Raw genomic sequence first — 26,918 nt, forward strand, 5'->3', positions numbered from 1 at the left:
TAAAGGAACTGTAACAGTAACAGTATGAATGAAAACTGCATGTTATATAATTATCTTTTGTTACAAACCATTTTACCTAACAACAGTCAATTGTTTTCGATTTCTCATGAGCCCGCGTTAAATACATCGTTTGTGTCCCTTTCATGCTTTTTGTTTATTAGCTTTGTAGCTTGCCATAAAATCTTGACCACTTGCGCTATAATGAGACGACTCAATATAAGAGCTGCTTATAAACGTCTGCTGAGCCAAACGCTCCACATAAACACCACCCTGTGCCGTTCCCACAGCACAGCAGATGTTATAACACATTCCACTTGGACTCACTTATTACATTGATTACATGAAGCATACACTCCCCATGAGCCATATGACTTGAAGAAACATCCTGCATGCAGTCCCAGGCAGCAACGCATGGGAGAGCCGCAACACTGTGCCATCATTTAGTACTGCACGAATGTGTATTGAGCCAGATTCCTACTTGGGGATATGTTCTGTGAATGAATATTCACACAGGTGTATGCATTTTATTTTAGAATTAATTTTATAGCCTTTGTCCTCCTTTCAATGCAATTTACATCCAAGTGTTGCATCGAATTATTGTAGTATCATTTATCTACTTTTAATAGTTACTAGTCGAGGCAGAGGATGGTGAAGAAAGTGTAAAAATGAGTAATAAATGCCATGATTATCACCAACAGCTTTCTGATTAGAAAGTATGAGCGTTTTAGAAAACTATATAATAAATATAATAAAACATGCCATTTGTGTAATTGCTATGACTCACAATTTTTTCCCCTCACTTTTGGTAAACAGTCCTGACACTAAAACAAATACAGTGCTGTTAGCTAGTGATGGGAAAATGAAGCTTCATGAAGCACTTGTAATATGTTTTGACTCCTCTAGATGCCACTCTTGGTTGAAAGATGCAGTGGAAATGTAATCAATTTCCTTTGCACTAGCCTTTATATTTAAACCAAGAGCACCATCTAGGGGAGTCAAAAAATATCACAAGTGCTTCATGAAGCTTAATTTTCCCATCACTACTGTTAGCTACAATTTGTTAGTTTGCTTGCTAGTTACAATATTTTTTATATTGGAAACTAACAAAATCCATAGTTTCTGCTCAGAATTTAATCTCACTGTTCTGTACATCAAGTATCTACACTATGAAATAAAGAGCACATGTGCTTTGCATGTAGCAATCATAAAGCTATGTTTGTTTGCATTATTTTAAATCTTATTTTTTTTTATATGTGTAGTCAGTATGGTAAAAAATATTGTCTAATTAATTGAATTAAATCTTCTGTACATTATTATTTATGCTTATTAATAAAATCCCGTTTACATCCATGTTTAGAGCAAGTGAATTAAACATACTATTAATTAGCATTTTTATATCCTAACGTTCACATACACTTAATCTAATTATGAAAACAATATATTTGGAAATTATTATCGTCTCACGTGTTGAGGTTTTGGTGGGCTCCAACAAGCACCAAGCAAGTAAATCAGAAAGTAAAACTACATATAGTTCATGTTTATTCATCTTCCCGCCAGTGACTCTTCCAAGTTTGGCAGCACACTCAGCTATATAAAAATAACACTTGAATCAATTTAAATTAATCTCCAGAGTTAAGGCTGTAATTTTGACAGCCCTAATTATTAATATTTTTCATCTGTATTGGCTAGAAATGTGCCATTATCAGGCTGTTTACGAGGCATCTAATGTGTCTGTTCCGGCTACATTTTCTTGATTTGAAAATTTGGCCCAACTGAATTAGTAATTGAATAGCCCTGGACTAGAAGATGAACATGAAGAGCGCACAGTCAGCTGTCTATGAATGGGGCCCCCAGTGCAGTTTTCACAGAGCAGTAGGATGCAGCAGCAGTGTTCTGTTAGCTTCACTCTGAGCTGGAGATACTATATACACTATGTGACAAAGGAGATACAGTAAAATGGGAATTTCATATTCATTCTCTCTCTCTCTCTCCCTCTCTCACACACACTGGTTGGCTGGCTGCACAGATGGTAGTATTGGGTGATGCTTGAGGCTTGTGGTACCGCTCTACTCAACATCAGGCACGTGCAGGGGGTGGGGGGGGGGGGGGGCTATGGGTGCCGGGGCACATGCCCCTTTGTCCATTTATATAAAAAATTGTTTGTGAAATTAGTTTTGTTGCCTTTCAAAACTAAAATTTAGCAACATAATTTCGATAAAACAAATTATTATTACGTCATCCTCGGATGACGTCATACTACGAGACGCGCCCCATCCTGCGGTCGGTAAATTGGTCTCTCTGTTTGTATTTACGTAGTCTCACTCACAGTAAATGAAAGCCAAGGTCATGGAATGCAGAAAACTCAAGCAAAACCAATGCCTTTATTTGGTAGATCTTGTCGACATGATCACATAGCATGCTGCCTGCCAAACCTAGCTTTAATTGAAATGTAGTGACACAAGTTGTAATCAGCCTCGCAACTGCGATGAAGTCTGACATTTGGGCGCAGTTGGCTCTGAGGCCGCGGGGAAGATGTCCCCCGTAGTTTCATAAAGACCACGATCCTTCCCATCCACTTTCGCCGTGGCAAAAATCCCCGGTAAAACTAACGTTCCTCTTCCATTGGGACGGCGCATGGAGCTTCTGCTCTAACTACTGATGCGTTTACGCTACACAGAATATGTCGGAATTTGTAACTTTCGATCATAGTTTGAATGAAATCTTCCTGAATACTCCAACTTGTAGCATGTACTCAATGATAGCTGAGTTGAAATATACTTCAAAATATAAGTGGAAATTGCTACATGATCTTTGTTTTTATTTTAACTAACAGCTCGTTTTGGTGGGGTTTGCGGTCAGAGTAAGGTCATAATAAGAAACAGGTTGAAGCGTGTTCATAAATTAGGGGGCCAATGAAGAACCAAAAAAGAAGAAGAAAAACAACAATAATCACAGGCGTTTTATCAAAAACAAACAATGTAGCTTGCTGAGATGTGGCAGTTACAGTAATTGTTGGGTACAGTCCCAATAATTAAATATTAACATCTACACTTGCAGAAAAATAATAAAAGGCATTTGATCTTACCTGAATCAAGTTAAATGTAATGTAAGACATTGTTTATGCTAATTGCGCTATATAAAAATCCTAATTGTGTTATTTAAAATGTAAATTTAATGTACATTTTACATAATCATTTTTATTCATGTAAATTTGTTGTTCATAAATGATTCTTCATACACAAATGTCAAAACGTTTTTATGGTGATTGGCATTGGCATTGCAGACAAACAACAGTTTCATTATGTGTGATTTATTGTTTAGCCATTATTTCAATTAAGAATTTTACAATGGATACCCCCCCCCCCCACACACACGTACGCACACACTTATCTACATATACACCCTCTAACAATTTTGATTAATACGATACGAAACAAATCTATAAATTGATTATTGCTATTTTTTTTTCTTTTACTCAAATTTAGAAAATAGTCATCAGTAAACTTGTACATGTACAATGTAAGATTTGTATGAAAATGTTTTTATCGAAAACTTCTGGCTTATCAGCCACTTTATTTAACAAACAGGTTGCAGTCTGCTTCATGTTTGAACAGCACTGAAATTAAATATTAAGGCTTAATGTTCCATTAATATAAAATTTTTCCATGCTTAAAGTGTGAACCCTAACACAAAGTAACACATTTTGTTGAATATTTCCAGCAAAAAGTGATGTTTAAAAATCGATTCGGCCGCATATTGAATCGATTCGATAATTGTGCACTGTAATATCGCGATATATTGCAGAATCGATTTTTAATGGATAGTGCAGGCATGTTATCATGTGCCCCTTCTTTTTTTTTCTTTGAGCACCTGCCCCTCTAAAGGTCACTGCACGCCCCTGCTCAACATGGAAATACACAATATAAACACAGATATATAAAAGCACTCACGCACACGCATGCACCTGCATACACACTCACTCCTCTGGTCAAATAACCCAAATGGAGCGATGGGGTCTACGTGTCTTGGTTTATTCTTTCAATGATCTACAGCTGTGGTCTCACGCTACACGAAAACCTCTTCCATTACAGATGCCGCCACAGTGTAGGAGGGATACATGTTGCTCATGTATGCATGCTGCCCATTACAAACACTTCACTTGCTCCATTCCCATTTTTCTGCAATGTTTTTGTTTTCTGACCGCCAGATGGAGCAAGCGACTGTCAGCTTGTGTTTACTCTGCACTGTCATGCATAAACTACAATGTGAATGTATTGGGAGTGTTTAATTCATGTGGCAGGATTGTGAATGGTGTTCACATGTTCGGAAAGCTTTCCACTTTCTGAGCCTCGTTCGCAGAAAGGGGCGGGTGGAATAATCAAGCCAAAAGGGCGGGCAAAGTGTATGTAGACCGGTTGAGGCTGTGTAAGGAAAGACAAAAAAAAAAAGGTGACAGAGGATGGATGGATGGAGGGGAGAGAAAATAAAAGCAGAGCAGGGCAAATATGGGATGTGTGGGGTTGAAAGTGAGGGAGGGAGAGATGTGGAGAGGAGGGTGGGCAGCGGAGGTAGGGAGAGGGATGCTGCATTTCACAGATAGCACAGACTGGGGCTGCAAGAGCAGACAGAAGGATGGAGAGGAGCAATGACGAAAGAGAGCAGAACAGGACTCCCGTTCAGGTAAAATATTCAATAAATTGATCCAATATAAAAGTAGATGAATACTTGTAACTAATAAAGGCCTGAAGGGGGATTTCTGGATTTGCTTGGATCTCATAAAAGCAGTCAAGCTGTCAAGCCTTTCAGCCATCTATCCATAGATCTTTGCATATATCTTCATCCCTCCCGCTCCCATCTAACCTTATAGAACTAAAGATCCTCGTCTCTCTCCTCTTCATATCCATTTTACAATCTCCTCAACATTCCACCCACACCAGCATGCTTCCGCCACCCTTGAATTCTCCCTCTCCTGCATATCTCCTCACGAGTCACTTCCACAGATCCCGAGTGCGAAACTCTCTTTTCTTGCATTCATCTCCACATCCTTCAACTCTGATATATTTTGAGTCCCTCTCCTGCACTGTTCATAGAGCGCTGATCACTGCTCTATCGTCTTCTCTGTTTTTCTAAGATTGAAGTGGCACTGAAGGAGCACTTGTGTTACTGAACACATATGCTCGAAGAGTGGACCAGAGAGGAGGAGACCACTTGTAATGTACCTAACAGACCTCAAATCAAGAATTTTTTTTAATTTTTTTTTTTATCTCTGCATGAAATTCAATCGTTTGGATGCAAAGGCATCATTGTGGCTCATGAGCATTGCGGGCAAGTTCTTAGGAGGAGACTTTAAAAAAAAAAAAGGGCAGTTATTAGCTCCTGGAAGAAAAAGGGAGGAGAGAGCAGTATGACTCACAGCAGCTCGGATACTGTGTGTTTTGTATGCAGGAGGGGGGCTAGAGTGAGATAGAGGAGAAATGAAAGAGAGACAGGGAAAGAAATAGAGCAGACTTTAACAGACGTGAACAGTCTTCAGACAGGGACGAAGAAAGAAGAGCAGCCGACTCAGAGGCAGCGGGCCGAGTGAATCAGCTTGCTGGAGGGTGAGGAAGGTGAAAGGTGGACCAGAGTTGAGGAAGCGGCGGGTTTAGCATGGCGGAAGGGTCACTGAACATTTGCTGCCTGAATGACACTGGAAACAGGACTGCAAAGGACAGGACGGGCTAAAAGGTACTTGAGACTGTTTTGCTCTAGGAAGAGGCTGGATGATTGTACAGTATATGGAAGGGTCCCATGTGATCAAATATGTGACATAAGGGGAACAAATCAGGCCACAGAGCAAAATCCAAGCAGGAAAAAGAAGTTAAAAAAAAAGACTAAAATAGAAACACTACAGATGAGAAAACATGTCAGTTTGTGCACCACGCCGGGACAGCAAGGAAACTTTAACCGCGACAACGACACAGCAAGAGATTCCGGTTAAATATTCATGCTGACAGGCCACTCCGGAAACAACTTGCTTCCTCTTCCACAGAGGCAAAACAGAGAAAGGAAAACCACTTTTTCATCACGTGGGATTTTGACACCAGACAAGTCGGCAAGTGTGTCAGGTTATGCTGACATCTTGCAGCAAATTGAGAGGGAGCCACGGCGTGGCCTCCTGGAGGTGCTCGGCCAGGCGTGAGGAGAAAGGAATGACGACTGGCAGAAGAACCGAAGCTGTGACTGTCAAATGGGAGCAAATAAACATTTGCGAAACCATTAAAATTACATGGGAACTGCAGCCATATCTGTTCTGTGTGAGCTAAATTTATTGTTGACTTATACAGACAATTGCATTTTGCATAAACTGTTTTGAAATAGACTCAGAGCTACTAATTACTGCCAGATACACCATTTTTTAAATTTCCCCTTGAAATGGCCTAGTCTTCAAAATTGGTCCAAAGTTGGACTGTTTTTAAAGCTTGAGGAAGCACAACACTGTTTTTGAAGGATCCAGAATGTGTATGTTTTTTTCTTCATGGCTGAATAATCACTTCTAATAGATGACTTCCAGCTTTAATGGGTCTTAATATCATCAAGGCAATTAGCTAGACAGCACTCCGCTCTGAGCTGAATATCCAATTCCTCAAAACAGTCTCTCATCCTGAAGACCAGCTTGATGTTTATGAACCTTTGTGCAAGGTAGGCTACTATCGAGGAGCTCTGCTATACACACTTGAGTGATGTTGTAGACCCGTGTGTGCCAGCCAGGCTTTTGAAACCAGCTGCGACTGAACCCCCACCCTGCAAATACACACACACGGAGCTGCATGTGTTGCCCGGATTATGCCCACCAGCAACAGAGCTGGACCTAAACAGCGGTGGTGAGCGGGGGCACCGGGAGGAGGAGAATAGGAAGGAGAAAAAAGACAACAGGCAGAAGGATGTGAAAAAAAACGACATCATGCTCGGATAAACAGAAGAAAGAAAAAAGATTCTGGCTGCCCTGGGTGCAATGTGTGGTGAGTACACATCTGTGTGTTTGTGTGTGTGTGTCACATGAATGACACATTTCTTCAGGATGTTAGTCAAAGCCAAAGGTGAAAGACCCAGTGTTTAATAATGCTCACGATGTGATGCAGGTCAACTACGCACAGAGTATGAATGCTGCCATGTGTTACATTTATTCACAATTGGTCAGGCGTTTCTTATATTTTGACTGTCATTGTTAGCCAAATAAAGCTGACAAAATATTAAAAACACTAAGCATGAAGTACTGGAGTTCTTCATCACTGCAAACAACCACAATAATCAATTTGCTACCCTATCTGATGTTATCTGATAGCGCGACAATGGTAACAATATCAATGGAGGTGTAGCTAATTATTGTCATTGCGATATGCTGAAGCAAAGGTAACTGATGTTAGTTCCAGTTTCTTAACGATATAGTTAATATGGACACGGACACATGCAATTTCTGAAAACTGGCCACAATTGCTTTTATCATTACTCTTGTTATAGGCTGTTCAAATTTTCTCGTGTTCAAATAGCTTATTGTTAAAGGTGAAAACGCATGTCGTTTAGCAATTTCAAGATTTCAGGGTGGTCTTGGCTCTGTATCTTACTAGACTAGAGCCACCCTTGCACTAGCAAACACTAACAGCAACCAAATCTCCACATTCAGAACCAAAACAAGAGCGAACTGTAATATGCTGACTATGTTTAAAACAGTTACTTGAGGATGATTAATGTTTATTAATCGGACCCTGACACAGAGCAGAAAATGGAAGAACAGATTTGTTTCTAAAATTGTAAAACTAAATTATCTTTGTTCACAGGTGTTTTGAAGTCGTGAAAAGTTTTTTTTCTTTGCATATCTAGAAAAGCTCTTCTGTACATAAACCAATTTATTATTAATTTTTTTTAATTTTTATTTTATTTTATTAATTTTTCTTTTTTTCTTTTCAAGAGAAATTATTATTATTATTATTATTATTATTATTATTATTATTATTATTATTATTATTATTATTATGACTTGCCTGGCGGGCCTTGTCAAATAAATGTTTTAGTATATGTTGCGAGCTGCTGAAAAATGGATGTCAGGCCGCAAATGGCCCCCGGCCCGCAGTTTGATCACCCAAGGTTCACATTACACTATAGTACTACTAGATCACACCTTTTGGGCCACTACGCAGTTTAAAACCAAGCAATGGTGCAATAATTCAGGTCTCAGTGTGCATTTGTTCAATTTTGGCTCATCAATGTCACACGTGTTGAAGATGGAAGATTCTCGCTCTTGAGCTAGAAAAACTGAACTGGTAGCAATGGACTGGTTGCAAACAAACACATCAGCTCTCACATAGATAGTTGATCTCTCTCCTTTACGAAAACACATACATATAATGCGTATATGCACACTCACCCTGTCATTCTCGTTCATCCTCTCAAGTGCATACTCACACTGTAACAACACATACACATGCACACACACAGGGGGGGGGGGGGGGGGCTGAGCTGTGGCTGAGGAGAAGTGACAGTCTCTTCATGGCCGCCGGCTTCGTACTCTCGCAGCGTTGGCTTGTCGCGCTCATAATGAGGTTGTGGAACGTTCCAAGTGTCATACGGATATGGTCCCCACACCATTACTGTGTGTGTCAATGTAGCTACCCAATGAGAAAAAAAAAATGGAAATATAATGTTGCTCTTTTTCTATATGGATGCCTTATTTTGTGATATGGATGCCTTTTCTGCAGAATATTATGCCTTTAAGCTAAAACAATCCAAAGCAATCGTTACGTGCTTGTCAGTACATCATTGATTTCTGCACAGACTGAGCAATATGTATTACAGCAAATCCAAAAGCTGTAAAAGCATTGCTTTGATGCCTTTCTGTAGCCAATAACATTGTCAACCAATTTCTTCAAACAATGCCTGCGGCGGCTTTTCCCCCATGATCGCTACGGAACGTGCGGCTGCCAGACACAGCCCAGTGCGCCACAGTAAAGCTCTTGATCATGTTGTATTTGTCTTTTTTTTTTCCGCTTACCATCGATCAAATATATTAACAGCGGAGGAGAGCTGAAGACATTGACTTGCAAGGTTGGGAAATACAAGCTATTCTTAACAAAGCAGGACATTTTTCATTGGCAGCCAATATCAAGATTCTTGTAGAGAAATATTAAGGGTGAGGATTATACTGTTGAGTGCAGTTTTATTTCATTTATTTCGGAGAGGAATGCTCTCATATTTGATTTGGAAATTAGAGTGCATGTGATTTTGCGATCTGTGTAAAAACAAAGACCAAGACAAAGCCACAAGCTCATCAAGCTGGGAAAAGATTTATTTGAGACTTCACACAGACTTGGGATTGTACTGATTAATTAACTATACCACTCCAAAATGTTGTTAAGAGCATGATGTCAACTTATTTGCTAATAACATGTTTTCACTTTTCTGCTTGAGGAAGAAGCAAAGCCTCCAGCAACTTATGAGGGACCTGAACCAAATTAGTCCGTCACCTTAAAACAGGGTTCACCAATTCCGGTCCTCGAGATCCAGCGTCCTGCAGGTTTTAGATGTTTCCGCCCACTAGCACACCTGATTCATATAATCAGATCATCAGCATGCCTGATAACGATCCTGATCTTTAGTATCAGGTGTGTTGGTAGAAACATCCCAAACCTGCAGGACTCCGGACCTCGAGGACCGGAATTGGTGAACCCTGCCTTAAAAGGAACCCTGACTGTAATGACATGTTTGCTCTACATCTCATCCTAAATCCTGATCCTTGAGGGCCGGAGTCCTGTGGGTTTTAGATGTTTCCAACGCACCTGATTATAAAGATCAGGATCGTTATCAGGCTTCTGCAGACCTTGCTGATAAGCTTATAAGAAACACCTAAAACCGATTGTACTTGTTTGTTAGTAACATAACTATAAAATACATTTTTCAAAAATAATTTCCAGTTTAATACACGAATAAAGTTTGTCTATCTAAAGTCTAAATCATACCAAACAAGAGTCAGCTTGATTTGCATATCGTCGATGCCCTGTGAAAAACACTTAAAAAAAAAAAACTTTTTTAGGATGTCTGCATTCAGTCTCATACCATGAATGTAAACATTAGGGGGAAAAAAGACCAAAATAAACATAAGGGTTCTTCACAGGACAGCGACGATATATTTACATCGCCATTGTTGGCGTGGGAGTTCTTTGAGCACAGTTTTCACTCGTGACCATTTAGGTAATGTTACCGGCACTGCATTTGGTTTAACCATTGTTTATATACCACTGAGCTCTCTAATAAGATCATCTAAAACTGTCAAGAGCACAGCTACGGGTCTTTGAGCAGGTGGACTCTTTCAACCGCATCCTCCCACTGTTTTCTCAACTTTCTTTAGGAAAGCTCTGTAGGCTCACTTTGTTTTCTTTATTCTATTGACTGAAAATGACATCTAAAATCCATGCAGCGTGGCATTTTGACTCATTTTCGCTAATGCTAGTAGTACTTAGCAATTGTTTAGCTTTGCTTGAAAGAGGGCAGCAATTTGGGCAGCATGTCATAATTCTAGAATGCATTACAATGTGTTTGTCGTGTGGGCTGGGGTTCCTTAAATAATTCAAATTGTCTTCTATTTATGAATGTGCAACTTGGGCAAGTGAGGGGGGGTCAGGAAAGGAAAAGAAGACAGGCACCAGCAAGATTGTCAACATTTATTTCAACTTTTTGATTCTTATCACAGTGGAAGGAGAGATGGGAATTACATGCAAACGAAGAGGTCCGTGATTATTTGCAAACATGGCAAATACTTACCAAACTGATGTGGTGGGCCCAGAATGGGGAAAGGTTTCCCAGTTGGAAAACATTACCTGGCTGTCCCAGCGAGACACACACACACACTGACACAGACTCTCATAACCTCTCACCCCACTCGCCCTTTAAATGGCCCATCCATCCTCACACTCTTCTCTATATCCTCAACAGAAATTTTATTTGACTACCGGTAAGTGTAATTTGTAAAACAAAATTTGTGATTTTGCTTTTTTTATGCAAACAGTGTATGTTTATTACTCCATCTGTACTTTACTATATGCTAGTGATGGGAAAATGAAGCTTCATGAAGCACTTGTGATATTTTTTGACTCCCCTAGATGGTGCTCTTGGTTTAAATATAAAGGCTAGTGCAAAGGAAATTGATTACATTTCCACTGCATCTTTCAACCAAGAGTGGCATCTAGAGGAGTCAAAAAATATTACAAGTGCTTCATGAAGCTTCATTTTCCCATCACTACTATATGCATTTGCTGGAATTGTTCAGTGTCTCAAAGTCATATGCTGATAAGGCCGCATGAGTTATGGGGGTGCTGGAATAAGCTATTGTCAACCTCTTTTATCAAGAAGAGAGCCGTGTCGGTATGCTCAGCATCGCTTCCAACATGTTCCCAGCGGGTGTTAGGACTAGCAATTAGTGATGGGAAAATGAAGCTTCATGAAGCACTTGTAATATTTTTTGACTCCTCTCGATGCCACTCTTGGTTGAAAGATGCAGTGGAAATGTAATCAATTTCCTTTGCACTAGCCTTTATATTTAAACCAAGAGCACCATCTAGGGGAGTCAAAAAATATCACAAGTGCTTCATGAAGCTTCATTTTCCCATCACTACTAGCAATTGTCACGAGGTCACTGCATAGGGAAGTTCAGGAACGCATTGTCTTAATTGGAGATGAGGAGGCGCATGTGTGGTCTTCTCATCACATTGAAATATGATTGGACTCAGCAACTCCAAAAAATAGGTCACCATTCTCCGAGGGTGGACGGCTCTCCCGGATAGGAAATGGGTTAGCACCAAACATGAGCGATGTCTGCTATCTTTCACTAAGCAAGTGGATAGCAGTGGAAATACGTATTTATCTGCAAATGCAATTCTTCATGCAAGAACACACATGGGAGTATTCCTTTAAGTATTGCAACTTTGATTTACTATTGCTATTGTTTTGTGGCCTAAAGCAATTTTTAGCTTATTTGATCTTGTTGGGCGGTAACTAACATTTTCTTCATCCTCACATCTTCAGCATCTGCATCTCACAGGCGCCTCTTTCTGTTTTGATATTACTGTGAGATGAACTTGAAAGTGATTCTGACTTGGACTGTAATGCATGCTTGATTGCGGATGCACCATCTGGAGGGAATTCATATCCCACCCTATATGAATTAATTTGACAGTGAACTAAGCAGAGAAGCAATCTGCAGAAGAAATGATGAACATTAATTACGAGTTTGATCAGACCTTGAGTTGCTCATTCAGTGGGAAAACTTGCTTTTTATTTTGCACTTAGCACACTAGTTGATCAATCACATATTACAAATCAATGCTTTTACGTAAAGTGTTTAATATTTGATATGATCAACAGATTCTGTTCACACAGCAGTTTGGGATTAAAAGCTTGCCAGTTACTATTTCATATAATAGCCATTTGATGCAGAACCAAACATCCCCAAAATATATCACGGTTAATACGACTATCACATTTGTCTTCTATCTGTTGTGTATGGCTACGTGCTTTAATGACATGGAAGATGTTACAATTGCTGAAATGGAAGGCTTGCATTCAAATATGAATTTGAATTGACTTAATGCTTGAGCAGCTTCTGCTCATTTCGATGTATGACCTTGAAGAGGGAGGCTGGCAGAGAGGAAAGAGGGAGGGTACAACAAGAGTGAGAGTGAAAGCTTGTTCTTGGAAAATCATTTATTGATAATGACTTATTTGGAGGTGCTGTCTTCACATCTGTGCGACTAATCATTCTGAAGCAAGTGCATTGACTCACGTACCCCCTTTTACACATATTTAATAATTATGTAATGTAAACACATGTTGAATTGCTTTTATAAAAGGACAATTTAAGTACAATATAACTTTTTGTGCTTTATGTCACTGCCGCCAATTATGAGTGATCGTTTGCTTTTGTTTTTAATCAATGCACTCATTCTGCCTATGGCTATTAAGGTGTGCCCTCCGTTTTTCTAATTGGGTTGGAAATAATCAAATGACACTGCTGAATGACTAAGCTGCATCAAAAGGCAATTCTATGTGCCTCTCCTTACTGCACATCTTTAGGCCATTTTTTTTTCTTTTTTTCAAAAAGAGCTCAGTATTGTTCATTCGGTAATGTCATCATCATTGCTTTTTTTTTTTTGTATGTGGGTGAGTATGTGAATGTGTATGTGTATGTGCGTGCGTGCGTGCGTGCGTGCGAGTGTGTGTGTATTCGTTAGCTCACCAAAAACCTATTAGAAAAAATCCCATACCGTTCACCTAAACCGAACACCGCCGTCAGGAGACCCGAGGGGACCAAAGAAAACAAAGGAAAGTGAAATCCAGCACCGGCCAGACACCACCCACCGGGTCACTAACCAGAATTCCTCACCAACTCCAGAAACATATAAATTCCAACAAATCCAAAAAAATCAGGGAGACCTCAAGAGATCAAAGGAGAGACTGAGGAAAGGAAGGAAGGACAAACGAAGCAGAGTGAGATCCACAGACACCAGCCTCCACCGATTCAATGACCTGAGGAGGAAGCAGATTATGTCTGAGTTTCGATAGATGCTGGTGTGGTGGATCTGGCATGCATGAAAATCTCCACCAAAGAGGGGAGCCGTCGACCCCTGCCAGGATAGAGCAAGCGCAACACCTCAGGGCCCCCCAGGCCGCGGCAGCGCCAAAGGACGACCCCTGGGCCCCGCCAGGGCCACCGGCCGGAGAGCAAACCCAGGAGCAGGAGCGCCCCCCACCCCAACACGGCCCGCGCCCCCAACCCAACGCAGCAGGACGGGGCACTGCAGGCCCGCCAGGCACCCCACCGGTCCACAGCCCCCGCTCCCCCCACGACCCCCCGCACCCCCCCCCCCAACAAAAACGCCCCCCACCCCAGCCAACCGGCAGCCCCCCAGCCCCCGGGGACCCCCCGCACCCAGGCACCGGCGCCGAAGAGGGGCCGGACAGTGGAGCGGAGAGGGCAGCCGCGCCCACCCCACCCCCCGCCGCGTGGAGGGACGGAACACCGGGGGCTGCAGGGGAGATGGGGGCACCGGAGGACGGCCGGCACCCCCGAACCCCAGGCCCAGCGGGGAAAGGCCCCGGTCGTCACCCCAGCGTTCTTAGTGAAAGTTAACCCCTGTTACTGAGTCCGCCAGCTCGCCGACTGGCGAACTCTACCCCTAAACCTTGAATGTGTCCCCACACAGTGTATATACAAGTGTGTGTGTGTGTGTGTGTCTTTAGGCCATTTTAACGGCCGGTCCTCTCTGATTTTACTGTGTGAAGACACTCAAAAGAAACCAGCTGGAATCATATCATAGTTACAAGCCTACCAAATGATTCAAGCTACAGTTCAGTAGTTCTTAACCTAAGTTCGATCGAACGCCAGGAGTTTTTTGAGTCAGTCCCAGGGGTTCGCCGGAGGTCAAGGCACCCGACTCAAATGATTCGTGATGATAGGCCCCGCTTGGCCATCATTGGCTGCAGATGATAACGCTACATTGCTTGGCTGATCTGTGCTGCAGGGAATTTGGTGTGCTCAGTAGTCGACTTGTGGCTGTTGTGATGGTATGTTGAGTGACTTCTTTATTATTAATCCCTTCGTACTATGTTGGACAAAAATGCGCAATATTGATTCACATGTATAACGAAACATGTGGTGTTCAACAGGGTTCTATTCTGGGGCCTCTGCTGTTTTCATTGCATATGCTGCCCTTGGATTTCATCTTAAGAAAACATCAGTGGTTCTTTTTAAAGCGCTCTATAAATATTGAGTTGATTGATTTGCAATGCAAAGTTGAGCAATTCTAGTCCAGCACAACTTACAGCAACTAACAGCACAATTTTTTTAAATCATATTTTATTTATCAATAAAGAGTTCGGTGAATGCACACGGGAAACTGGTGGGATTCAGCACCTCCAACAAGGTTAAGAAGTTGAACCACTGCTTCAGTCTCATTTAGTGTATGCATGTGCAATTTGGCATGGTGTCATTTTCAAAATACTGTAGCGCAAATTGCCAAATATTATTTTCATTGAAAGGTTCAAAGGTGTTTACAAATGATCATGATGAACCAGTAAGGAAGAGGAAGTGTGCTGGCATGTGTTGCTTTTGAGCCAAGAGAGAAATTGACACCAGTGGTTAGCTATTAAAAGCCTCCATTTGAAGTAGGGAAGGGAGACGCGAGTAAGCAACTTACTACTTCAGTCTGAGCAGACAAAGGAGATCACAGAAGACACGCAATAAATGAAAACCTCCCTGCACTCATTATAAGGTGGGCAGCTCTCATTTTTATTCTGAATATCACTTTTGTGTGGTTTTCCTGTCGGGTTCATCATTTTGTATAACCGTTGTCTTGGCTAAGCTTGACAGCCTTGTACTTGCACAACAATAAGAACATGACTTGCCTTGTAATTGTGCACACTGTTTGTAAAAGTCTGTATTCGTCAATAAGCGTATCAGTAGCAGCTGAATTATTGACTGGACTGGGTGAGGCAATTGACGAGTGGATCTTATGGGACCGCACAATACAGTCTGCCTTTCTGTGGCTAGAAGTCATTCTTATCAGCCGACACACACACAGCACATGCCATCACTATCTTTAATCTCCTTGTCCCACCTAAACTGTTTCTGAAGACTGCACGATTACCTAATCAGCATCCAGCTATGTTCATAGATGCAAAACTGATCTCCCATCACACCTAATGCTTAAATACAGTGGGAAAAAATGAGACAAACAAAAAAACATGGACAATAAAAATGAGAATTTTTCCATCTAGTTATCTTTTTGACTGCTTATCCTGTGCAGGAGATTGGGGGACTACAGCCTATCCCAGATGAAGGCTGTAGGCGTGTGACACCCAAGACAGATTACCAGTCAATCACAGAGACAGACAACCATTTCCACTCACTCACTCACACAGCTACGGGCAATTTAAAGTCACTCAAAAGCTCAGAAAGGGGAAAGGCATTTAACTTTAAAGATAATGTGGGTGGCACAGATGCCAAGTGGTTCTTAGTTCTGCATGAGGTCGACGGTTCGAATACAGGGTTTTGGCCTTTCTGTGTGGCGTTTGCATGTGTTTCCCAGTTTTCTCTGGCTCCCTTCCACTAATCATGCACGTTATGTGCATTGAAGAATCTAAATTAGGTTGTGAGTGAGAATGTGAATGCTTTGTCTTATAAGGTCAGAGTGACCCATAGCCAGCTGGGATAGGCTGACTATGACCCAATCGATTATCAAATGAATCAATAAATTCTTTGACAATTGCCTAATCATTGAGAGACCATGTTAAATTTAAAATTGTCTCTAAATCCTCTGAATTTCTGCCTCTAAATGGTCAATATTCTCGGATTTCTGTAGTCCTCCATTTATTTATATTTTTTTACTTTTTACGTTTGCAAGCATCTTCTTTTATTCTGGAAAAAAAATTATCACAATTTTTGCCAATTTTCTGACATGATACAGACCAAACCAGGAACTGAATCATAATTTGTTTGTGTATTTTCTACACTGTAAATTTTAAATAATGTCCTGTTTTTGAATAAAGGATGGAAACTTCTTTTTTTTTTTTTTATCTCATCAACATATTAAGCAATTACTAAATGAATCATTAGTTGCAGCCTAGACCATAGTGAGGATAAGTGTTCTAGAAAATGGAGGTCTGTATTTTGGAACCGTCTGGATGACTGAAAAATGTGTATCCATTTTATTTTATAAGGAGCAAATAAGATGTCATTTTACCATAAGCAAGGTTTTTCATAGCTAAGTATTTCATAAAACCACACCACAAAGACAATTGTGTTTCATACTCTTAAAATGTTTAAGCAGGCTTGTCATATTTGTAATGTAGAGTATGTAATGTGATGAAATTATGATGGGATGCTACATATATCTTTGCAAGGGTAATTGTCAATGTCACTAAAATGTTATATGCTCATGTTTTATAAATCATCAAGTCAGAATGTGCCATTTTGCGATTTTCTTCTCCAAACGTTTTAATTTTTAACCAAGCTCAACACGTGTTTCATCTAAGTGACGGTGAAAGTTTACTCTAAAATAGATTGATATGGATATACCCAGTATACAGTATAGCATACGTTATATGGTTTACCATAAGTTATACATACGTAAAGAATCTTATTCAAGCACAAAGATAAAACATGTCTGTGCCCTACACTCGTGTGTGTGTGTGTGTGTGTGTGTGTGTGTGTGTGTGTGTGTGTGTGTGTGTGTGTGTGTGTGTGTGTGTGTGTGTGTGTGTGTGTGTGTGTGTGTGTGTGTGTGTGTGTGTGTGTGTGTGAGTGCTTGCATGCATCATTGGCAACTTTTCGACATGAGATCATCTCCTACCTCTGAATGAATATTTGTTATGTTTTATCCAGGCGTGGTGCCCTGTGGTGTTGGGGTTCTGTGATGGTAACCATGATCCCCGGCAGCCACTATATCTGCAGCACTCATGCAAGAGAGGACGACTCCACGAATGATCGAGAGGAGCGAATTTTAGCCCTGCTGGGCATCATCGGAACCATTCTCAATCTTTTAGTGGTCATATTCGTCTACATCTACACCACGGTCACTTAAGACCTTCAGACGGACTTAAACAAGAACGACTGGCGCCCACCCAACATCCCCACCCGCCATACATCTTCAAGTATATATGGGCTTGGAAGGTTAGATCATTATGTGCTAAGATAGAAAGATCCTTGGCAGTGTGTGCAGTTGAATTGTGGCCAAGTGCAAGTGTATCAATTCACTGCTGTAAGAATAGTCCTGAAGACTTTCTGCCAAATGTCACGACGGGAAGGAGTTCCGCGAGGAATCTTCTCTGCCTTCCTTCCCATATTGAACTTGTCATCTTAAGACAGCCTCATGCCAAATCATTGCTGACAGTGACTGTGGACTCATGACTTGGCATTTCTGTGAACATTTGAGTTTTATCTGATGGTGGATTTTACTGTGCTGTCTTTCATACAAGACTATAAAAAAAAGCTTATATCGTTTCACTGCCAGATGATTATTCACCCAAACGGACCAAACACACTGGCTTTGAGGCCACTGAGAACTATTGACTGAAGGACCTTTGTGTCCTTCCTGCATACTATCAGTTTCTGGACTTGGCAGCATTTAAGAAACTTTTCCATGGACCTCACGTGTCCATACGTGAGCACACCAGAGGAGAGATTCCTGGCAGTGCTCGGGGTCATCGGCATCATGCTCAATCTCTTGCTGCTCGCCTTTGTCTACATATACACATCCATTTGACAAACTGCTTATTCAAACACATTATTAGTACGTGTAATACTGTGCATAAACACATGTAAATATCTTTTGAGCTAATACTGGGTTTATATCAAAATTACATATCTCAAAATGAGATCTTCATTTCCTGGCTACATATCTGACATTTTGACAGACGTTTTGCACCCTTCGGGTTGTATTGCATAAATCCATCACAGTCCCAAATGATCATCCTGACATGTTTACTTAAGCATGCTTTGCCGCACCAAGCCGACAGATGTAATCGAATTAATGTTGTTTGCGCTATATGCCTTTTCATGTTCAAACCATAAAACACACCAAGATGCAAGGAGAGGACGTTGACAAGTCAGTCAAGTCAGATCGCGCTACGGATGTGCGGTGTCATAGAATGATGGTTTATTTCCTGTTGCCACGCCTCTTTGAACAGATCTGTATGGCTGTCACGGAGCACTGTCAGACTTTGGAAAGCTTGAAGATGAGACAATGTCACACAAATCATGACAGTGTGATGCTGCAACATGACTTGAAGGCGCAGGACGTTTGCAAAGGAAATGAGCAGAACCGGCGGGAATCCTCTGACATAAGAGGGCCAAAAGCATCACAAGACAATACCAAAAACTGTCTGCAAGTGGCTTCCGTCTTGGAGTATTTTGCAATTACAGGAGGAGAAAACGCACATGCCAAGAGAGCGGGAAGGACGGGTCTGAATCTTCATCTGATCCTCGTCATTCTCTTCTCTACCAACAAGTTAAAACCGGAGAAGACATGATAACAACTGGACCCAAGTGAATCTCTCCAGAAAAGCACATCACTTTTATATCGCTATCCGTAAATCTACATTTGGAGGACACGCACCCAAAATGTGATTTTTCTTTTTGGCTTGTGAAAAGTTGTTGATCATCATTGCATTGCAAGCAACATTGTGCAGTTTAACATATCTGCATTATTAGATGACTACCTTCAAATATACATGTTTAAAAAAAATCACTCTATGGCCATGTCTAGACAAACAATCAGTCATTGATTTTCAGCACAGCTGTGCAAAATTCAGAATTCAATCCAATTCAATGGATGAATCCACAGAATGTTGAATCAAATTTGAATAACAGGAAATGGAAAGCTCATTCTCATCACATCAGTGCAAATGAGACAGTGTATTTCACTATTGTGCTCCAAACAAAATGTCCAAAATGTTTGGGCTGTCATTTTAAAGACTTCGATAAAACAAGGCATTCTGGGAAATGAAGTGCTGTTCTAGCATCATATCAAAAACATTTCAATGTTTTTACAATTTTACTGTTTTTTTTTTAATACTACACTACTGTTTGCTATCATTGGGTATTGTGTACATAAACTCTTCACAATAATATTTGTATGAAATTCCTGTTGTAAATATACTGTAAAGCTCCATTGCAATTTTGCATCCTAAATGTATTTTGAAAATCCTGGAAGTTCAATTCTACTTCCGGCAATTCAAATTTGAATCTGTTTACCACCTCAAATTCAAATTAAAATTGAATTCAAGAATTAAATTGGAATTTAGGGTTCATTCTCAATTCAATTCTTACAGCCCCGATTTTCTGATAGCTTGATGAGCTTTTACTCACAGTTTTCCAAGCAAAGCAGTTAAAAATATACTGTATGTAGACTTATGTTACACAAATATTTAATAATCATCTTGTTAATAGATCACATTGAGGTGACTCTTGAAAGTCACATCACATGATGCCAAATATATTTGTAAATCTCAACTTCAGCCTCTTTATAGCTTGGGGCACCAAATTTGCTTAAACTTTTTTTTTCTTGAGTTCTACTATAAAAACCTTCGCAAGATACTGTATATACATTAAGATGTGCAATATGCCAGATGTGTTCACTCTCTGTTTGTGGTCACCTAAAGTTAATATGTAAAAAATTCAACTTGAGACAAGAAAACCTGGAAGTCGATGTTTCAATTATTTTATTTAACTAATTAAACAATGTTGTCATTTAGCTATAAAAATGAATTGCCATTACCCAAACTGTATTTTACTGTTGCATCACAGTTTACACAGTCATTTTTTTTTTTTTAGGTTAAACAGGCATTGTCGTAGCCATTAAACAATACAGTATAATAAATGACGATAGCTTGCTAAACTGCTAATTAGGGCTCTTGTTTACAATCTTAATGACCCTTTGCATAAATGTATTCAAATCTTTGAAAATCAAGATGTGTTTCATGTAAATATCCTCACTCAACTGAGAACAGAGAGAATATACTGTAATTGCATCACTCTTCATTAGTTATATTGATATCGTCATACATCAACATACAAAAGTCAAGCCTCGGCACGCAGACGTCTACACTCTAACAAATGAAAATTATAAAGCCACTGCAAAGCATCATAACTCACAGGTTAACAAAGTCCTCTTGTGAAAAGCAAATACCCGGTACATAAAGCATTTAACCAGCTCAGGCGGAATTCTTACCAATGTGGCTTTTCAAAGGTAAAAAATAAAATAATGTATATGTATATATTTTTGGAACGAAACAAATGAAATATTTTTCATGGGAAGACTTTGAACCTGAGAATATTGATCCCCACTACTTTAAGTAGTGCTTGTGAAGACCTCTAACAAGCCGAAAAATAAGAACAATAAGGTAACAGTAACGGCTCTGATGCTCTTGTTACCAATGGTCACATGACCAAAATGTTCATTATTATTTATTTACATTTCTTACATTGACTCTTACTCTGTTGTTTCAGGGTCTGCGATAAAGAACTATATTACTTTTATTTTCTGAATGAATTTGAGGTTACATTTGCTTGAGAAAATTTTTAACATTACAGACTCAAAGTTAATAAAAGCAGAAAGCCCAGAGGACAGGTCCGGGCCATCTGCTGTGCCCACAGACAGACAGACACCCCGTCAATGTACACAAACACGCACACACGCACACACGCACACACATAGACTTTCAAAGTAAAATAATGTGTTGTGTGTTCATGTTGGTGCCTATTTTTAATCACTCCACAGATGAATTTGTGTTCACGCCACTAATGGAAAGCGCCTTTGTTGCCACGGGAAAAACAGCTGCGCACACCTTGGACTGCACGCGCAAGAATGAAATATTAACATTGAACTGTTTCTACATTCTGCATCTGTATTCAGAAATGTTCATTCTGAGTCTGAGCCTGTCAGCGACTATATAATTCAAATGTGACAGTTTTTATTTTTTTTATGATGCATTAGATGAATTGTTTTTCAGCCTGAGAGGGCATCTTGGACTAAGCCTGTCTGGGACTGCAGGGGAAAAAAGTTTCTGCATAAGAAAGTGCTGGAGATATTGTAATTGTTGATGAATATTGAGGAGGCAGAATTTATTGTGGGGCAAAAAAGAAAAGAAATACCAATATGCATGGTAAGGATTTTTTTTTTTTGATGAGGTTAGGCAAAAAGAAAATGTTGTTGACTTTTTAAAGAAAATGACTATTCACAAAAACAACTTTCAGCCGGAGATTCAGCATGAGTATGATGATTTAGTTTCTTTACAACTTTAGTGCTAAATGGGTACATTAAAAGTGTGGCCATGATTTTCCTCAGCCATTAATAAAAGTTATATTGTGTAAAAAAAAAAAAACTGTGTCATCTATATATATTTTTTCAAAACATACTATGAATACGATGGATCAGTTGGATCAAGAGTATTTCAAGTATATCATATCAAAAGGCTTTTTGTCCGCTTACTGTTTATGCTTGTCTGTATTAATTAAATAAATAAATAAATAATAAAGGTGGGGGGGGGGGCAGAATTTACACTTGCACTGTACAAAACCACACATCTGACAAACAACGAGTAGGTGCTCAGATTATTTTTCCTGGTTGCTTCACATATTTGCACAGCCACTTGATTCTTTGGAGCATTCATAGAAAGGAAGCTCGTAATGTTGTTTACTTGGCAAGCTGCCATACACAACAGAACAGAAAGGACAGAGGGAACTGACAAGAACACAACAAGACAAAGTCAAACAGACAAGGCAATTTATCCAAAACAGAATTATAATAATTATGAGACAAGTTGAGTTATGCACATTATTTCTTATAATCTATCTGTAGAAAAAGTCACAAGCTTTTTTTCTTCACAAGAGCACTCTGTGTTTATTGCCACAGGTCAACATTAGCCAACTGCGGAAAAGTTGATTTAAAAAAAAAAACATTTGCTGACAACTTAAACAGAGAATGTCAGCTATTGCATTATTTTTCTCATTGTTACCACAGTACAGATGTTCAATCGATACTATTTTTGCGATACATAGAACGCACATACATACAGTACATGATACATAAAACTTCCCAAAAACAATGACGCCGTTTTAACCAAAGATCTCTATATCCCAATATAGCATTTTCCTTATTGCATGAAATTAATACAATGAGTGTTCAGTTGTTATTTTAAGCCCATATCTCGCTGAGCAGCGAAGACTTGCGAGTGTTTGTGAACATAGCGAATGTTGTTTTTTCATCAGGGTTGGTCACAAACGCGTCATTTGCAACCAGTTTTTGTTGTCGCCAAGAATGCCAAAGGAAGTTTTGAACATTGTCAACATTTCAAAAAATAATTGCGACCATTAAAATTGTTTGTAAACATCTTGCAAATGTCTCTGCGATTATTTTGCAAGCTTGAACGAACCCTGACGAACATATGCAAACACTCACAAGCCTTCACTGCTCAATGAGATATTACCTTGAAACTGTATACTAGAGGTAATAAACCGTTTCCATTGTTGCCTATGATAAAAAAAAATATTCCACCATCTTTCATATTGTCACACTCTTAAAATAATTGCCCAAGTCATTTTCTTGCCTTTTTTTTTTTGGGCCGTAAATCATCTCCTCATGATGCAAATGGTTCAATTGTTTGTGTTTCCTGAAAAATCTGGAAAAAAGACTTAAGCCATTATTTTAAGAAGGCGTCGAAATCAGAGGTTGACCATCATCTTGTTTGACCTTAGAGAGTCGACTACATTGCATTTGAGCTTGAAGAGAATATGTTACCTTTCTAGGTATTACTTCTTAATTCAGTGCTTTCATGAATGCGCTAACAATATTAGCCACAGAGGGTTATTTCCCCCTCGGGTACCGTTGCTCTGGAAGACCTGTGCTGTTGTGTGCACCCATGCTCAGCCAGCCAGATAAACTAAGAGTGTATCCTCGGGCACTCCATGAGACAGCCAATGACCTGACTAATGTGGGTGAATGCCCTTCACACACACACACAAACACACACACGCACGCACGCACACACACTAGCCTTTCGAAGCATAGATCTGACAAAATTGTGCTGTTTAATTCGGGCTAACGACACACTTTCATGTATCTTTCTTCTGTTCACCACTGACATTATGCTGTTCTGTTTTCTGCACAGTGCCTCCTTCCAGTTTGCAGAGTTCCTTTTTAGACTTTCGTTAGCTGGCCAGCTCAAGCATGAACCTCATTTTTAGCTTTCCGCCCCAAGCCACTGTCACTGAAATAAGAAAAATATGTTTTATGTAAACTGAAATATAATGCCCAATTTGCTTGTTAAGCGTTAAGAGTAGACTCCCTCAGAAGTCGACTTGGCCTTGAAAGAAAATCTGCTGTGATTCACAGACTTTTGCATTGCACTTTTGCCAATTTCTAACACGCTATAGTAACTTGCATAGCACATTTATTTACAGCAAAACCTGTTCACTTTTCATCGTGCAGCCCCAGTCCAAAAATGGTTTTCAACCACCATTTCACATGCAATACCTACCACCGTACTCATTTGCAAACCTCATGAAAAAGTTATTGTCAGCATGTCAATGGAGGATATAGCTACAACTGGCAGCCCTTTGTGGAGATGTTCAGGCTATAAAATGTGCATGTGCTAAGATTGATGTGGTTTGCAATGCAGGGATGGATAAGGCACTCAAGGCGCAGAGAAGATGCAGTGATGTGGATGAGGCGTTGACGTCGGACGCAGGTGTGTGGAAAGATGCTGCTTAATTATCTTTGTTGCCTTGGGGGTGGGGGGGGGGGCAGAAGGAAGATTTTGCCATTCACTGCCGATATGGGAAGCTTCTTGGCTGAGGTTCATATTTCATATCACCGATCAACAAGTTTGAAAAAAAAAAAAAAGATAACAGATCACAAATTCGATCAGAAGGAGCAATAAATCTATAAAAAAAAAAAATAATAATCATATTTACTGTACAGTCGACCGCCACCATTCACGGTGGATAGGGACTGGTCCGGCCCACGAATAGCGAATACCTACATATAATTGATATCAATTGAAATGCATGGGGAAAGAATTATTCAAAAAATTCTGACAAACATTGACTATAACACGTGATGTCTTATTCCGTTTAGCCAATCAATGACGTCATTGATCGATCGGGCAAGTTAAAACATTACAGCTGATCACTGATTTTGCATAAAATGTTGAATATCGTCCGATCTCGATCCAGCCGATCAGGTCAGTGTAAAGCCTAGTTATGATAAATCATCCAAATCACCGGATTCACTTCCCTCGAAATGACCAGATTTTTTTTCACTCATCAGTCATCACTTGGCATGACCTTTTTGCTTTTTTTTTTATATTTTTTGTCCATACCAGAATAAAGTGTAATTGCACATCCAACTACAGTAGGTGGCAGTGGCACTCTCATTGTCAGCATAAACAATGTTAGTGAAGTTATTCAGCAGACTCATATTTCTTTTTCTTTTTTTTTGTACTTAGAATAATTTTTAAGACAAATGCTACTGTAGTCACAGCAGAGAGTAGTCGATAGTGTCTTCTGTTAGGGCGGCGTAACAGAAAATAATTGAGAAGCACTGAGCCAATTGATTAATTGAAAGTCGAAAGTTCCAACACGCATAATGCAATGCCATTTACTGAAAGGCAAAGACAAACCAAAAATATTCTTTACAATAATATGTTCTATGCACCTAAATGTGAAAAAAAACGACTGTTTTTATCCATCTTAAGGGGCGGCCATTTTGCCACTTGCTGTTGACAGATAGTGGCTGTGTCCGAATGTCCACCCTTATCCCCTAACCCCTCATTCTCTACACAGCCCCGCATTATATAGTGGCCTAATATATAGACCCTCATTCTGTTTGGCGATTCGGACTGCCAGCTCACTACGTTCTCCTTGTCGCATATAACGTGATCACCGTACATGTCATGACGCACCGGTGCATAAATCTCTGACTATTTATTGTGAATGAAACAATTCTAAAACTGTACTTTCTTTCATATGTTGTACATATTTTAAACAAAAAATAATTAATTATTTCTGTAGTATATATTTAATGCATCGCTTTGATTCCCGCGCCATGTTTTTTTCATACTCACAATGCATTGTGGTCTATATATTAACCCGTTTGAGTGAACATCAATGTTCACTACTTTTCAGAGTGCATCGTGGGTAATTTTGAGTGCCCTACATTTTCGCTCCCTGGACATTCGGTGAGTAGGGTGCACGACTTGATGTTCGCAAGCTTAGTCGTGATTGGTCGTTGAGCCCTGAGCAACTGTAATGCTATTAATCACAATACCATGTTATTGGGGCCGCATAGAGCATATTATTGTATAGAATTTTTTCTGGGGTTGACTTCCTCTTTAAGGTAGGAGATTGCGAGACAACGTTGGGGTCATATGATACATAAAACAAAGCACTCTATTTAGTAAAACACCAAAACGATCACAGATATAAACAACAAGGATTAGTCTTACTTTTGATGTACTGTATTGTATATACTGTACATATTGGCAGATGTAACCAAATGTAACATTCTATACCACTGTAAACTACAGCTACTCTAATAAATGGTGAGTGTGTCAATTACTGTTTTCATCAATAGTTGTTGTTACCTCTCTGCTGTTTTGAGATTAATAAAGTGTAGCCAATATTATGGCTGGTAAGTGAATCAGCAGTGATTATATTCTCCATTCAAAAAAGTGACGTGCCTGGCAAGCTCAACATTTCGGCCGAAGTATATATATGTTTGTGATCAGTTCATTCATACTGGAGTTTGCCTATACCCCAAATCCCTCATGTGGAAATCGAATCCTGGCACACATTCAGCACTGCAGGGGTGAAAATCACACACGTGCTGGTAGTAGATTCTCATTAAAAGAGGGATAATAGATGCCATGGGATGTGAGAAATGCTTCTTTGGCTGAAACGGTGATGTCTCCAATTAAGATCCCAGAATCTGGTGTCCCTGAGGTCTCATTACACTCATGTGATCTGTATCACATAGAAACTGATCAATGCATTAATGGAGTCTTTTACTTGCTGTCTGCTCTGCTTCTATCCCCTTAACATGCAGCAAAGCAATTTAGACCGAGGAAGGAAGATGTGTAATCAAGTCTGCAAAATGCAAATATGGAAAGAAGATGTTGGTAATGTGGAGTTTTGTATGATGAATGACTTTTTAATCAATTAATGCTCATTTACATATCTTATCACACATTTTGTTCTCCTGAGATTCTCACTATTGACGGAGTCTCCAAATGAACCAGAAGATACATATTTATGTGAGGTCTTGAAGCCCTGCTGTGTGCTCTTAAGATTTATAGATATAGATCTTTATGATCTTTATTACCAAGATTCTTCA

At 39.8% G+C, this 26,918-nt stretch overlaps 1 protein-coding gene across 3 annotated transcripts; it reads left to right on the forward strand.

The window, feature by feature from the left end:
* The first annotated feature begins 4,545 nt into the window (after positions 1-4,545).
* LOC147170830 (protein TUNAR-like) lies at positions 4,546-21,888 on the forward strand. Of its 3 annotated transcripts, XM_086081405.1 has the most exons (3): positions 4,546-4,680; positions 5,132-7,001; positions 17,411-21,888. In XM_086081405.1, the coding sequence occupies exon 3, from the start codon at positions 17,442-17,444 to the stop codon at positions 17,607-17,609; it is 168 nt and encodes a 55-aa protein (XP_085937531.1). In that variant the 5' UTR covers positions 4,546-4,680; positions 5,132-7,001; positions 17,411-17,441; the 3' UTR covers positions 17,610-21,888. The 3 variants fall into 3 exon arrangements, with proteins under 3 accessions (XP_085937531.1, XP_085937530.1, XP_085937532.1); XM_086081404.1 differs by lacking the exon at positions 5,132-7,001 and having other exon boundaries at positions 4,609-4,680; XM_086081406.1 differs by lacking the exons at positions 4,546-4,680; positions 5,132-7,001 and adding an exon at positions 14,908-15,299.
* Positions 21,889-26,918: the final 5,030 nt, after the last annotated feature.

Source organism: Leptonotus elevatus, chromosome 7 (assembly GCF_054856555.1).
Source record: "Leptonotus elevatus isolate MCC_2025b chromosome 7, RoL_Lele_1.0, whole genome shotgun sequence".
NCBI lineage: Eukaryota > Metazoa > Chordata > Actinopteri > Syngnathiformes > Syngnathidae > Leptonotus > Leptonotus elevatus.